We start from the raw sequence: 16,037 nt of genomic DNA on the forward strand, positions 1-16,037 counted from the left end.
AATAGCAAAAGACTGGTTAATGATTACAATACAACAAAATACCTTCACAAGGAAAGGAGAATGTTTGAATGTTTTGTGGACCATTTTATGTGTGTGTGTGTGTGTGTGTGTGTGTGTGTGTGTGTGTGTGTGTTAGTTTTAAAGTTATTAGCTTTGTTTGTTTGTTTGTTATATATATTTTATTGATTTTGTACAGAGAGGAAGGGAGAGAAATAGAAAGCTAGAAACATCGATGAGAGAGTCATCGATCAGCTGCCTCTTGCACACCCCCTACTGGGGATATGCCTGCAACCAAGGTACATGCCCTTGACCGGAATCGAACCCGGGTCCCTTCAGTCCCCAAGCCGACGCTCTATCCATTGAGCAAAACCGGTCTCGGCTAAAGTTATTAGCTTTTAAAATTAGTACTTTTTAATGGAAACAACTTGACCAAAAATCTGTTACAGAATTTGAGACCCATTAAAACAAAGTTTAATGAGGAACTTGCTTTGGTCAACACTGTAACTTTCTATTGTAGTATACTACTTAGGTAAAAGATCTAAGAGTTGCCCATGATCTATTTCTCGTGTTATATTTGCTGATACTTTAGAGTTGGATAATTCTGTTAAGTTTTTTTTCTGAATGGGAACTTCTGTTTCTTTTTTAAGGGGATGAATAATCTGTTTACATATTAAAAACTATGGGAAGGGGTCTGTCGGTATAACACTAAATAGATTAGGACAGATAAGCAACGAGTAACTTTGTGGATAAGCTACTTTCTGTTAAGCCAAATTCTGTTATATTAAAGTCCATTTGCTACATATAAAATATTGTAGTTACATCAATATTGAGTAAATTTGTTGGCATGTCAAATTTTTATTTATAAACACTGATGTAGTTTAAAAACCTAACATGAGGCTTAAATAGTATTAAACATTGTCTTGCTACAGTTTTTTGTATCTGGATTCTAGGAAAAATAAATGATACTGGAAGTTGAAAAAAACAACACATTGATACTAATTAGCAGTCACTCCCCAGCTGCTGACAATCACTACTCTTTCTGTCATTATAGATTTGCCTATTCTGCACATTCTATGTAATAAAAGGGTAATATGCAAATTGACTGGCAGAACAACCGGTCACTATGACGCACACTGACCACTAGGGGGAAGACACTCAACAGGGGGAGTTGTTCTGCCAGAAGCTGGCTGACAGCTGGTGAGCACAGCGGCAGTGGCAGGAGCCTCTCCCATCTTGTGGCAGCACTAAGGATGTCCGACTGCAGGCCTAAGTGGCAGTCAGACATCTCCTGAGGGCTCCAGACTGCGAAAGGGCTCCAGACTGCTGAAGGACCTTCCACTTCCCCCAGTGCATGACTGTCATGCACTGGGCTTCTAGTTTCATATAAATGGAATTACACATAAAATGGCTGTTTATGTCCGGCTTCTCTCACTTAGCATGATGATTTCAGGGCTCATCTGTGTTGTAGCATAAGTCAGTACTCCATTCCTTCTTATGGATGAATAATATTTCACTGTAGGGACCTAACACATTTTGTTTATTCACCAGTTAATGGATATTTATTTTCCATCGTACCTGTACCATTTTGCATTCCAGAAAATGTGCCGACACTTTTTTATTGTCTTTTAAATTATAGCCATTATAGTGTGTATGAAGTGGCATCTCATTGTGGGTTTAATTTGCATTTCTCTAGTGACTAATGAGATCTACCGGGACTCTCTGGAGGAGGTCCATTTCTCATCAAACGTGGGGGAGGTTACAAGATAATCAGGAGGTCTGATCCACTTAGAGAACATTCTCATGTTTCTTGCTTCTCAAACATTTTAAACTCCCTCTCATTACCATGTCCCTTTCAGCAATGTTTTTTCATTGTTCTGCCCAAAGTGAAGGAGCTAGTTGTGCTTCTTTGTTTCTTAATCAGGGCTTATACCATTAATTATTTTATTGAAGCCCTTGTATAAGTACAGCCCATGTTCACTGGCTTTTCAGATCATATTTTCTTTTAGTGTCTTTTTGCCTGTGGATGTTCAATGGATTTTGTAAAACTATACTAGCAGAGTTTTATTTGCATTCATATTAAACTTCTGGAACAATTTAGACTGAGATTCATAGCAACTAGAATTTCTCTTACGATGTGCCTTGTTCACCAGAACAGAGTGAGCAAGGGGACTTTGAGATCTCTGCTTCAAAGGTACATGTTAAGGAGGGTCATGCCTCAGAGTCAGCTCTTTCCTATTTACCGTGCTCATACATGGAACATACATAATGTATATGGTATGTTTTATTTGCACCCTCGCCATTCCATTTCTGGTGTGGTGTAAGTCTCTTATTTTTTTTCTTACTAAGTAGGTTTATCCTGGGCATCTGGTTTATTCATTCATCCCCTCTTGAATTCCTTCCTGGGTGATGACTTTTCACCCTGTGTCTGCTTTAGCTTCTTCCCACCTTTAGAGTTTTCCCTCCATCCTCCCCTCTGCCATGATGCAGTGCCTGGCATCTCTCACCTGCACTATGGGCTGACACTCTCTTAACCCAAAGCCTATACAGCTATACTATGGAAGCTTTTCAGTGAGTCTGGGTGCACTTTTACAACTATAACTGGCAGCTGCTGATAATTAACCTTTTCATTCTGTAAGGATAACGGGTGAAAGTGTTTATACTGCTTGTTTCACGTTAGAATCAAATTTGGTCATGCTTGTAGATTTAGCATAGCTTGAATAGTGCTAGACCGGTACACCTTTCCTCAGAGTAGATTAATCCTATTACATTCTTTTAACTGGTTTTGGTAGAAGTAGGGGAACTTTTAGGGAAGGGAGATGAGCAGAGCTTGCTTCAGGAAATTTTGAAATTTTTTGTGTCCTTGTTCCTCTCTTTTATTACCCACTCTGTTTCTGTCCTCCATTTCTTTTTGGGAATTTACCTATTACTAAAACATTAGAAATATCACTGTGGTAAAGTATTTACATATCTTTAATGAAACTATTGAGCTCTTGCCATGTATTAGACCCCTTGCCAAAGTCAGGAGGCTTAGTCTATAGCTTCAAGGAATTTACTGTCTAATGGGCAAAAGAGTCAAGTAACTGTATATTTGCAAAGTTAGGAGGATTAATCATAATTTAGAACAGAGTAGAGGCTACTAACTCAGCAGTGGTGGTTGAGATTGGAATGAGATTGCAGTCAGGAGTCTTGGCAGTGGATATGATGGTAGCACAACCCCTTTTCTGAAAGTATTAACAGTAGGAAACTGCCTCCTTATCATAGAGGTCGTAGACTTCTAACAGGAAGGCCATTCTCTACCAAGCACTTTCTTTGGCAGGGCAGGGCCCAAAAATGTGTAGCTTTTCTTTTCCTGTTCTTTTTCCTTCATGTGCATGGTTCTTCGGCATCTGGACAAGTGCTTCTTTATCTTCAGCTTTTCAATCCTGCCTTTCAACATGTTGAACTAGGAGATGCTCCTCCTTCCTTTTTTTGTTTCTTCTATCAGCCAACATTCTCCCAATGTGGATGTCAGTAATATACAAAGGAGAAATGGGACCTGCCCCAGAGGAGCTTATTAGAGTTTAAGAGGGGGAAATAGACATTTGAAAAATACTGTCAGATGTTGTGATGCAAGTTTGTAGATTAGGATAAGAAACTATAGCCTCTGATCATTTCTTTTGTATAAAAGTCCTTCAAATCGGCAGCTGCCAACCTTTTGGACCTCTCGGACCACCAGTTGGCAACTGCTGCTTCAAATAACTATTATTTAGATACTAGAGGCCTGGTGTAAGAAGTGCATGGGTGGGATGTGGCTGATCAGGGTGGGGGGGGAGGTGATCAAGGGTGGAGCTGGTGGGAGGTCTGCATGTGATTGGCTATCCCCGTTCCCTGACCGAACTCCTGGTCAAGAACAAGTTGCATATTAGCCTTTTATTATATAAGATTATATAGGATTCTTTGATATCTAGAAATGAAAAAAAATGAGCACAAAATCAAATGTTATATTTACTGTTTGGCAGACTATTACTTAGGTAAAATTTGTGTGTAAGTATTGCTTATAAAGTGTATTTGAAAACATTTCCAGCAGTAGTACCCTTCAAATTGATAAGATTGTGAGATAGTTTTCTAGAAGCAGATTGTGAGTTTCAGAATGAGGAAAAGACAGAAAATCCATAACTATTCAAGAAATTTAATTCCAAGTTCAGTTGACTAACCAGTAAATTCTGCCAAACAGTTAAAGAAAGCATAACACCAATCTTACAGAAACTCTTACCGGGAGGAGAAAGAGAACACTCCCTGATTTTATTTTCTGAGTCTAGCATAACCTTTGTAACAAAACTTCTTTATCTTTAGCTTTTGACATTACAAAAATATAAAATAACAGCTCATCTCATTCAAGGACACAGATATAAAAATCCTGAACAAAATATTGGCAAACCAAATCCAACAATATATAAGACATGTTTTGATATCAGAGAGGAAAGGAGAGAGAGGGACAAACATCAATGATGAGAATGATTGATTAACTGCCTCATGCAATACCCAGAGGGTAGAGCCTGCAACCCAGGCCTGTGTCTTCACCTGGAATTGAACCCATTACTTCCTGGTTCATTGGTTGACACTCAACCATTGAGCCACTCTGGCCAGGCAAGACATTTTTTAAAAATTAGAAATGTAAAGTTAGTTTAACACCCAAAAACCAATCATTATAATTCACACATTAACAGAAAAGTCATATAATTAGCTCATACATACAAAAAAAATTGGTAAAATTAAACATCCATATATGGTAAACTTTAAATAAAATAGAAATGAAAGAGAACTCCCTTCATTTGCTAAAGAGGGTACAAAAAACTACTGTAAAAATACTTAAATGTGAAATATTGAAAGTTTTCCTGTTTTGAAATTAGAAATTCCTGCTCTCACTGTATCTGTTTAGCATTGTACCAGAGATCCTAGCCAGTGCAGTAAATCAAGACCAAAACAGAAAAAGAAAAAGGAAATGTGTTAGAAAAATATTGAACAGTCATTATTTTCTGCCAACAGGATTGTATGTATAGAAAATTCAAAAGAATACAGATAAACTATTAGAATTAAAAATCTCTAATAATGAAAGCATAATATGCTAATTAGATTGGACAGCTGAATGACTTTCCAGACGCCCTTCTGGACAAAACTGCTGTGGTGGGGGCCGAGGCAGAGTCAGTTAGGGGTGATCAGAAAGGCAGGCAAGCAGTTAGGGGCGATCAGGTAGGCAGTTAGAGTGCTTAGGGGCGATCAGGTAGGCAGTTAGAGTGGTTAGGGATGATCAGGCAGGCAGGCAACCCAGGCAATCATGCAGGCAGGTGAGTGGTTAGGGGCAATCAGGCAGGCAGGCAGAATGGTTAGGGGTGGTCAGACAGGCAGGCAGGCAAGCAGTTAGGAGCCAGTGGTCCCAGATTGCAAGAGGGGTGTCCCGACTGCTGGTTTAGGCCCGATAGGGCCTAAATTGGCAGTCTGACATACTCTGAGGGGTCCTGAATTGCAAGAGGGTGCAGGCCGGGCTGAGGGACCTGCCCCTCCTCCCCTGCATGAATTTTGTGCACCGGGCCTCTAGTTATATATAAAACCTAGGATAAAGTTAAGAACAAAAATGTGCATGGCCTCTATAAAAAATAGTGAAGTATTATGGAAAAAAATTAGTGACTCAGACAATATAACGATACATCTTGCTCATAGATAGAAGATTCAATATTGTAAAGATAGCAGCAACCTTTATATCATCTCTAGATCCAGTGCAGCCCAATCAAAATATCAGGTGTTATCAACATGTATTAGAGTGGTAGGATACCAGAGTAGACAACCCTAGTAACGAGATATATTTAAAAGAACGTCATTGTTTTCCTATTTGGTAAGCATTGTTTTAGTATGCAGGTTTCCTCCATTATCTTAAAATAGAGCATTCCTATGAAGCCATTCATAGCTGAAATGGCATAAAATGTGCAAAATAAATCAAGATAAAGCACAGATACTCAGATACAGTTCAGAGTGATGGCAGCTTGCTGAGTCTAGCTACCCATGAAGGAGCTTGATGGTAAACTCTTTCTGCACAGCAAAACAAATGCTGATCCCCTATTTGTGCTAAATCCTCTTCAGATTCCTGTTAGCTAGCAAAAACAGGCACTAACGTAGTTCTTCCTAAAAGTGAAGTGGTACAAAGCAGGCTTTTGAAATGTGGTAGATACCTGTATTTTTATTTTAGATGTGAAGGGACATAAATGACTTGGGTATGTACCTCAGGAAGAAGTTTTTAGTAGTCATTTACAGTTTTCACATCTGTTGTGAAAACCAATTTTAAAGGGCAGTCTTAGAGTCAAAATTCTCAAGAAGTTCTTCTCACAAGCAACTGTTCCTACAAGTGCTGTGCTGTCTTCTAGCTACCTGTGACTATTTAAACTGATCTGGTAATTTTATTAGTTGTGCTAGCCCCCTTTTAAGTGCTCAGTAGCCATATGTACCTGTGGCCATTTTTTGGATGGTGCAGATGTCAGTTATTTCCATCACTGCAGAAAACATTATTGGTCACCTCTAACAAGACTTCCCTTTTTTTTTTTTTTTTTTTTTTTAATCAGGCACAAAATTTTAAGCGAATTGGAGTTGAACAAATGCTCTGGTATAATTGGCCCACCTTAAACTTATCCTTGGGTATTAGCAGGGCACCAGATTTTTTGGTTAAGAAAATCAATTAGAGCCAAAACCAGTTTGGCTCAATGGATAGAGTGTCGGCTTGGGGACTGAAGGGTCTCGGGTTCGATTCCGGTCAAAGGCATGTACCTTGGTTGCGGGCACATCCCCAGTAGGGGGTGTGCAAGAGGCAGCTGATCGATGACTCTCTCTCATCGATGTTTCTGACTCTCTATCTCTCTCCCTTCCTCTCTGTATAAAATCAATAAAATATATTTTAAAAAGGAAAAGAAAATCAATTAGAAAAGAAATTGCAGTACAAATTTCAAACTATCCAACCTTTATGTGAGGGAACGTCATTTACATCTAGGCAGACTTACTGGGTTAAGCCTTAAGAGTACAGGTAGCTAAGATCTTAACCATTTGAGAAGGGTTCTCAAGGAATTTGCCTCACAAAGGGGGATTCAGATAAACTGAACTGTTAGGAACCCAGGAAGACTGTAGTAGATTTTTGCTGCTGAGATTCAGCACTTGAGGAATGACTCTTATGATTGGACAACTCTCAAATGGTAGTTTTCCCTCCCCTTTTCCAGTATTTCCCGCCCTTTTTCCTTCTCAACACACAGCCCATATCCCAATATGCAGGTGAAACTTTTTCAGGGTGGTGTTGCGTAAGGAAGCTTGTGTAGTTGAGATTCTGGTGGAAATTCTGTAATGCCAGGTCAATCCACAGCAGCAGAGGAGGAGTTGTAAGGAATTCAGACGTTAGAAATGGATTGCATTGCCAGGACCGGTTTGGCTCAGTGGATAGAGCGTTGGCCTGGGGACTGAAAGGTCCCGGGTTCGATTCCGGTCAAGGGCATGTACCTTGGTTGCGGGCACATCCCCGGTGGAGGGTGTGCAAGAGGCAACTGATCAATGATTCTCTCTCATCGATGTTTCTAACTCTCTATCTCTCTCTCTTCCTCTCTGTGAAAAATCAATAAAATATATTTTTTTTTAAAAAAAGAAAAGAAATGGATTGCATTGAGTGTAAAAGTGTGGCTGGGATTTATGACTCTTTACCGTGAAATGGAAAATAAAAATGTGAAAAATTGGGTGTAATCATCTCCAAATTGGCTGCTTTGTTATGGCAGAGAGGTAGAATCAACTATGTAATTGGGTTATATGATGGTGGTTGGGGCTGGGGAGAGGTTGTGTTCATAGGGGCCCATGTCTCATTATGGCTTTTCTTTGTCCAAGAATTGTAAAAACCTTTAATATTATTGCTGGAGTTTTGAGTCAGCAGTTGCTTAGCACCTGCTATTGTATTTTAGGCTGTAGGTTTGGACCTTGGTGTGGTTACAGAATCAAAACAGTCCCAGTGCTGAGCCTGATATGAGAGACAGATATATACAAATAATTACCATATTCATATATAGAGGTTCAGAGGTTCCTGGAACATCATTTTAGTCTGATTCCCTGATCTTCTACCAGAAGCTGCCTGAGACCTAAACTGGGAAGGAGACTTGTTTAAATAATGCAAAAAAAAACTAAGAACTCGTTTTTTGTTTGTTTTGTCTCCCCATTTCCTCCCTTTAGACCACTGTAAAATATGGTCACTATCCTTGAAGCCATCATCTAATTCCTATCTGCTTAAAGCCCACTTCTTCCATAATGGTCCCTAGACTGCCATACTTTTCTGTGATACCACTTAACTATCTTTTCCTTGTTATTGTGCTTTTTATGTAAGGTCATACTTCCTCTTTTAGATCTTGAACATGATCAGGTCACCAATGCCGGCTTCAGCTTTCTTACCTATTAATTTCCCATTCTCAGCAAGGTCTGAATAACTGTCACTTTTTAATTAAGCCTTACAGTCAGGTAAGTTGGGTTCGAAAACCCTTGCTCCTTTGTGAGACACCTTGTCTCTACATCAATAAAAACTCCTCAGGCCACATGAATATGTATTGTGAATTTGAGTGAGGTCAATCACTGTTTGACTACTGAGTTTTGGAGGTGGGAGGCAGGGACCAAAAGCAACTATTTAGGGAGTGTGCGAATTGAGAAGCGAGGGAGGTGGGCCGGACGGGCCGCAGGGGCGGGGCTGCGCAGGAGCGCGTTGCGCAGGGGCGTGGTGCCGGTCTGTTGCCGGAACTAGTCTGAGTCGCCCGCAGCCCCGCCCCTTCCCCCTCGGGGTGGAAACAAAGGGGGCTCGTGCTGAGCTGTGGGGGAAAGAGGCGGAGCGTCTGTTAGTCGGTCTTGCGAGCTCCCTGGCCCGCTAGGTTCGTTCCCAGGAGGGGGCGGGGCAGGGGTGATCGGGAACCCAGAGGGGGGAGGTCCTTGTGCTGGGCGCGCGGCCTGGTGCGAGGGGCGTCGCCTGTGCGCGCAGCGGAGGGGAGCGCTCCAGCGCTCAGAGCTGGTCCTCGAGCCCTGCAGGGGGTGCAGCGGGCGGGGCGGCAGCCCGGCGGTTAGGGCGCGGGGGTGGAGAGCATGGAGCCCCCGAGACGTTAGCTGACTGTCAGCTCCGGGCGTGCAGCCGTCGTTTCCTGGCACGCCCCATCCGTGTAATGGTACCGAGAGGAAGGAAGCGCCCTGACAGCGCCTTGGTCGGAGCCCGGGTTCCGGGGGCGACGAGGCCCGGGGACAAGGGAGCGGGCGAGCTGGCCACTGGCTGAGCGAGAGGTCACAATAGGAGGCGGCGGCCCGCTGGGGGCATCGGGAGCAACCCCGCAGGGCGGAGCCTTCCCTCGCAGGTACTGGGAGAGGCGGCCGTTGGCTCCCGCGCGAGGGCGGGACGGCCCGGGCGTTGGGCGGCTTCGGGCTGCGGAGGCGGAGGTGTGGTTGTCCGGTGCTCGCAGGGGTGCGGCTGGCCAGCGCGCTTTGTTTCCCTGGCGGTGGCGAGGAGTGGGCCCAGCCAGCAGGAGCTGCAGCCAGCTGCCCCTGGCAGATGGCCTCGCTCTCTGGCGGCCTCCCTGCTTGCCAAGGCGCAGGTGAAATGATGTCACCCAGGAGAACGTGGAACCAGTCGGAAGGGACCTTTCTCGCGTCCTTCTGCCACAGCGGGTTTCTGGACAGGCTGTGTTTTGTTCTCAGGGGATGAAAGTTCTTCCTTTCAGGGCTGAAGAATGAGAGAGGTTGGTTTTGAACCGAGAGTTTTTCAGGTTATTGAGGGCTAAAAAATAAAAGTTTACATTTTTGTGTGTAAGCCTTGAAAGGGACCTCGCTTTTTCTTTGTGCTGCAATAATGATGTATACTGTTACTCAGTAGAAGTTAGATATGTTAATTCTTCCATCGTAAATAGAAACATGAATACTTAACATGTAACTATAGCTAAAATCATATGAATGGCATTTTTTCTTAAGGAGGCGCACTTAATGTAAGAAAATTTAAGTATATGTCTTTTAGAGCCTATTTGGCCTTGATTGTAGTATGGTTAACACATTTATCACAAAATCCCTTTAAATAGCAAGCATCCCTGGTAACTAGGCTTAATTTTGTTTTAATCCATTCAGTTTTTGTGAAAACAATAAGGATCTAGGCACAGTTGGAATCAAAGTAAAATAATTCCTGTTTTGGAGAACGGTGGCAGTGAAGCTGGGACGTACTTGCAATTAAAAGATGAAATTAATAACTGGATTTCCCCGTTTCTCCAGTTTTTGCTAGCTTAATAAACTCACTAGCATAATATCTTTTTGAAAACCTATTAAACTTTCAATCTATTTATTGTAGGGCTTTGATTAAGTTGATTTTGATCTTTTCTGTAATGCCTATTTCTACAAGAATTTGTGGCTTTTAGAATCTGTAGTTGACTCAGTTATGCCAACAGACTAGCCTTGTGGACCTTGGGTCTTCATCTGTAAAATATGATTTTATTTTAAATTATTTTTTTATATCTTTTGTGATTTTAGAAGGTAGTTTGTGATTCTGTATTTGTTGAAATTTACCCACTTGTTTTTAAAACTAAATTAAGTTGGCAAGTGTTAATCTGAATAAAAATTGGGAATTGACTAAAGTAGCCTGAGTTTTGATGAAGGGTGGACAAGAGCATGTCAGATATAACTAAGTCTGATAGCATCATAATGTAGAGTGTAGTTCTATTGTCTCTCTGCCAACAGCTCTGGGTCAGACTTTTAGTAACATTTTATTTGTTCTTTTTACTTTTTTTCAAGGCCATGGGTGGAAAAATCCTTAGATAAAAATCTCCAAAATTATTGATCAGCATGGAAAGATTACCTTTGTCTTCTATTTTCAGGCTATTCTATTTCTCTGTTTGTGCTGCCCCAGTTTTGGTTAGGCCACCACCATTATGTAATTCATTTTGCTGGAAAGATAGTTCTTGATTAATCCTGTGATTGTTCTGTACTGTCTGGATTACTTACTGATTTTCAGGTTGTTTTCCTATTGCTTCTGTTCATTTTCACTTCTGTGCTACTTCGGATAATTCATGGCTTGTTTTATTTGAGAGTGTTCAGATTGTAAATATACATTTGAACCCAGTAGGTCTAGTTCATTCAGCAAATGTTAAGTTTCTATATGTGATATTGTCTATCTGGAGGAGATAAAGCAAACATACAATAAATTAGTGAGAAATTTGAGCAAATAGATGAAGAGGGGCTATGTATACAGTCACACACACACACATACACCCATGCACACAGACATATTTTCATGCTCCTATATAAAGGATTTAAACGCTTTACCTTCTCCATTTGGATACTTTCCTCTAACCCCTTTTGTTAGGGGGCCCTATAATCTTCATTTATAATTTCTGTTGAATTGCTTCACTAGACTGAATTTCTTTGAGGGCAAGGACTGTTTCTTTTTTCCCATTGTATTCACAGCATCTAACACATGGTAGATATGCAATAAATATTTGAATATGATTTTTATTTACTAAGAATCATAAAGAGCTTAGTCACACTTCATCTTTTCAAATACACACACAATTTTTGTATTGATTTGGACTAGTCATGGCCTGGACTTTTTCCAAGTCCATGGAAATCTTTAAGCGATAGCAGTCTACTAAGAGGTTACCAGCCCAAGGAAAATTATTTCAGACACATTTCCTTGAGGGGAGAATAATCTTTGTACAGGCAAATCTGGGTTTGTGGGAGGGAAGGAAAGAAACAATTTTTTAAAAGAATGTATAACTTACTTTTTCTAATCTTTATGCCCACTTTCTCAATACATGTAATGTGCCTGCCTTCCCTCCTCCTCATTAATTTATGGGACTGTGGAGTGGGAGAAAGGGTAGAGCCTTCCCACTACTTTCACCAATCCTGGCTCTGCTCTGCTTCCAGAAAGACATAGACCCTTAACTCAAGAATGGGAATAGTAGTTTGTTTTTAAAAAGGATTGCCCCAGTGCTGGACAGCAATGATTCCCTCCCATCACCCGCCCTGTAGGTAGTACCAGTCCTTAAATGATTTAATGACTGCATAATAATCCACAAAGCACGGATACCATACTCTTATTTAGCAAATAACTTACATGTTAAACATTTAGGTTACTTCTAGTTCCCTTTTAAATTGTTGTGATGAACATGTTTTACATATGGTTTTTCCTATGTGCTGTAATGAACATGTTTCACATAATGGTCTTTCCTATGTTTGGAGTATAACCTGAGAATTTATCAGAGGAAAATTACTGATTCAGACTTTTGAATTGTTAATAAAATCTACCTGATAACTTTCCAGGTGATTAACATTTGCCACCCTGGAAACAGTGAGACTATTTGGATAATTTGAATTTGACCTCTGCATTTTTAGATCCCCACACCTGGACCTTACAGAGTAAGTAAGGAACTTGGAGTCAACATTAAAAAAGACTCTTCATCTTTTGTTTTGTTTTTCCCTTCTATTAGGCTATGATTTGAGTTCTGCTGACTAGTTGGTATTATAGCAAGTAACAGTGAACAATTTTTTTCCCTCTAGAGATTTAATATGGCTATTTTGGAGAAGGCTGTTAGGGCTTTGAGCAGTTTATTTTGTAGAAAGCACATTACGTAATACACCTGCACATCCTGTGTCTCACCTTTATGAGAAAAATATAAATGAACGAAGAAGCAAGCTGTATACACAAGCTATCTTGGAGGAAGCAAGTTCTGGCATAATATCTGGACCTAACTCCTAAGTTATTTTTAGCACAATAACTGATGATAATTATTACACCCTCCAAGACAAAGGTTAAATTCTTTATTATATTATGGTTACCAAGACAGGGAAAGGCCACATTAAACAAAAGATAAACAAAAGATGTCTTAAAATAATAATGTGTTGGTGCTCAAAAGGTTAAATTATTTCGTTTTGTGAAGCATTGCTTTTCTCAGTTATGTTGGGTGGATTAGTCATTCAGTTATCTATCTATAAAAGCCTAATATGCAAATTATCCCCTTGGGAATTCAATTTCTCACTATGACATGCGCTAACCACCAGGGGGTGGTGCAGGGCAAAGGGAGGCCCCAGCCAGTAGCTGGAAGGCCCCAATGGGCCCTGATTGTTGGCCAGGCCTAGGGACCCTACCTGTGCATAAATTTCATGCACCAGAAACATTAAATATGAGAAGTATGTGAGTTGCAGGTTTCATCTTATCTCAGGGATGTTTTCTTGGCATGAATTTTTATATATAAGTTGCATTCTGGAGAAGGTTGAAGTTATGATGTCTTTGTAATGTTCAACACTTACATGTTAGAGAAAAATAGAATTGTATCAATTTTCAGATATAGTATATATAACCTCAGTAATTTTTACTCAGGGAGAATTAGAGCAGTAATGGAAATTATGTCAAAAACAATGTAGAAGGAAACAAATATATTTAAAAACACTTATAGCACTAGCTGGTTTGGCTCAGCAGATAGAAGTCTGCTGACTACGGAAGGATCCTGGGTTCCATTTCAATCAAGGGCACGAACCTCACTTGCAGGCTCAATCCCAGCCCAAGTGGAACATGTGCAGGAGGCAACCAATGGATGTCTCTCTCAAATAGTTCTGTTTGTCTCTTTCTCTCTCTCTCTCTCTCTCTCTCTCTCTCTCTCTCTCTCTCTCTCTTTCTCTCTCTCTCCCCCCCTCTCCGTCTCCCTTTCCCTCTCCCTCTTCCTCTCCCTCTCCCTTCTACTCTCTAAAAAATCAATGGGAAAAGTATCCTTGGGTGAGTATTAATCCCACCAAAAAAAACCAATATAGCTTTAACAGGCCTTGGGGAATAATTGTTAGTTACTAATCCAACTACCTTATAAAGCAGAGTGCTATTTTTAAAATTCTTAAGCTACAGGGTGGTTTTGTGGGTTCAGTATGAACCTTAGAGGGGATAGACTTGCCTTTAAATTTTAGCTCTTAGTATTTGTGTATGGCTTTAAGCAAATCAACTAATCCTGACTTGCAGTGTGTAAAAGATCAGAGTCCAGTTCATTTGAAGTTAGTTATTACAATATTAAGATTTTTTAAACTGCTTATTGCTTTAAGATGTCTTAATTTATATCTTTCATAATCAAATTAATATATAGCTAAAATTCCAGAAATAACTTGCTTTGAGTGTGTACAACATCATATATATGTATTTATATATAGTGTTAGTTTCCTATTGTATAATAAATTACCACACATTTTGTAGCTTAAAACACAAATCTGTTATTTTAGAGTTTCCCTTTATCAGGAGTCCTAATGTGGGTTAGCTGTGGGGCTCTCTGTTTAAGGTCTTACCTGAGGGGAGCTGTGATTTCATCAGACTTGATGTCCTTTTCCATGCTTACTGGTTGTTGGTATAACATGGTTCTTGTGATTTTTCTTGCTAGCTGCCTAGTGACCCCTCTGAGCTCCTGACCTATCCTGTCTCTTCCTCATGGCCCCCTTAATGTGTGTTCTCACAACATAGCAGCTTATTTCTATGGGTTTGACAGCAGAATCTCTTCAGGAAGAGTTCTGTTCCTCTTTTGAGGGTTTTCCTTGATTAAGTCAGGCCTACCCAGGATAATCTATCCTTTGTGATTGATTAAATGAAACCAACCGACTTGGAATTATAATTATATCTGAAAATACCTTCATCTCTGTGAAGGAGTTTATATATTTTAGATCATGTGATTTAACCTACTCATGGGAATAAATTCACTGTATTTACAGTCCTAACCATACACCAGAAAGGGAGGGATCATACTATGTGCACCAGAGGTGGGAGTCTTAGAGGCCATCTTAGAATTCTAACTGCTCCCCAACACACACACATGATTGTGCCTGATTTTATCTTATCCAGTAGGAGCATCTGTTTTGTTTTTCAAACCCATCTATAATTTTTGTCCTAGATCTGTATTAACTATATATAGGAATTGAATATACTCTTTCTCCATTGTATTGTTTGTCCTCCCTTTTTATAGACAAACTAGAGGCCCAGAGCACAGATTCATGCACCAGTGAGGTCCCTTGGCCTGGCCTGTGCCCTCTCCCAATCTGGGACCACTCAGGGAATGTCAGAGAGCCAATTTTGGCCTGATCTCACAGGCCAGGCCAATCGACCCCATTTGTGCACAAATCTGTGCACTGGGCCTTTAGTATCCATATAAGATCTTTGGTTAATCTCTTCTCACTCTCCCCCCTCCTGCCTTCCCTCTGAGATTCATCAGTCTGTTCCATGTTTCTATGCCTGTGGCTTCTGCTCGTGCCTTGAGTGTCTGCCCCCTGGTGGTCAGTGCATGTCATAGCTACCAGCCAGTCGTTTAGGCATATATATATATCTATATGGACTAGAGGCCAGTTGCGCTAAGATTTGCATAACAGGTCTTCTTTCTTCTCCTGGCTGCCAGCACCAGTTTTCCTCTGGCATCTGAGACCCAGGCCTTCGCTCTGGCCAGAGCCTTCAGTCTTCGCTCCAGCTGGAGCACCGTTCCTGTAGCTCCCTCCGCCCCCAGCCCACCCTCTCATAGCAGGCATCCCACCCCACTTGGCCACTCCCTGTTGCTCCCTCTGCCCCCCGCCCACCCCTTCATAGCAGGCATCCCACCCTACCTGGCCACTCTGTGCCTGTATTCGTGCTGCCCAGAGGCCCAGAGTGGCTTGGGGGCAGGGCCGCTGCCATCTTTGTTGGGTTAATTTGCATACTCCTGATTTTCTGGTGGGCGTTGCAAAATGATGATCATTTTGATATTTCTCTTTTATTATTTATATAGATAGAGCTTCTGACCAAAAGATATTGCTGGTAGGAGAAGACTATGCTTCAAATTTATTAACTGTGGCCTTAGTGACCAGGGTTTGCCAGTTTCAGTTTTCAAAGGAACAAGAATTAAGGAAAGGAAACCTGATTCTCTGATTCTGTCTTCTTCACAGCAGTTTGTAAGAGTGCTCTTCATAAAGACTACTTTAGGTATGATAGTTGAAGGCAGATGGCCTTATTAAAGTAACTCCTCAAAGGTACTTACTTTGTAGAT

The 16,037-nt window shown here is 41.0% G+C and overlaps 1 protein-coding gene across 15 annotated transcripts in view; it reads left to right on the plus strand.

The window, feature by feature from the left end:
- The window catches only part of RNF38 (ring finger protein 38), a 92,251-nt gene that overhangs the window by 40,312 nt on the left and 35,902 nt on the right, over positions 1 to 16,037 (plus strand). For 3 of the 15 annotated variants that reach the window (XM_036433381.2, XM_045580006.1, XM_036433384.2), the window contains exon 1: positions 8,779 to 8,906. The exons of 3 other annotated variants lie outside the window; for them this stretch is intronic. Coding sequence is in view for 3 of the 12 variants with exons in the window: in XM_045580001.1 (XP_045435957.1) it covers positions 9,750 to 9,758 (9 nt within the window). In the remaining 9 variants the exon portion in view is untranslated. Of the gene's footprint in view, positions 1 to 8,778; positions 8,907 to 9,006; positions 9,378 to 9,485; positions 9,759 to 16,037 lie in introns of those variants that run through there. 9 more of the 15 variants (XM_045580004.1, XM_045580005.1, XM_036433383.2 and 6 more) reach the window with 6 other exon arrangements.

Source organism: Pipistrellus kuhlii, unplaced genomic scaffold (assembly GCF_014108245.1).
Source record: "Pipistrellus kuhlii isolate mPipKuh1 unplaced genomic scaffold, mPipKuh1.p scaffold_m20_p_12, whole genome shotgun sequence".
In the NCBI taxonomy this organism is placed as follows: domain Eukaryota; kingdom Metazoa; phylum Chordata; class Mammalia; order Chiroptera; family Vespertilionidae; genus Pipistrellus; species Pipistrellus kuhlii.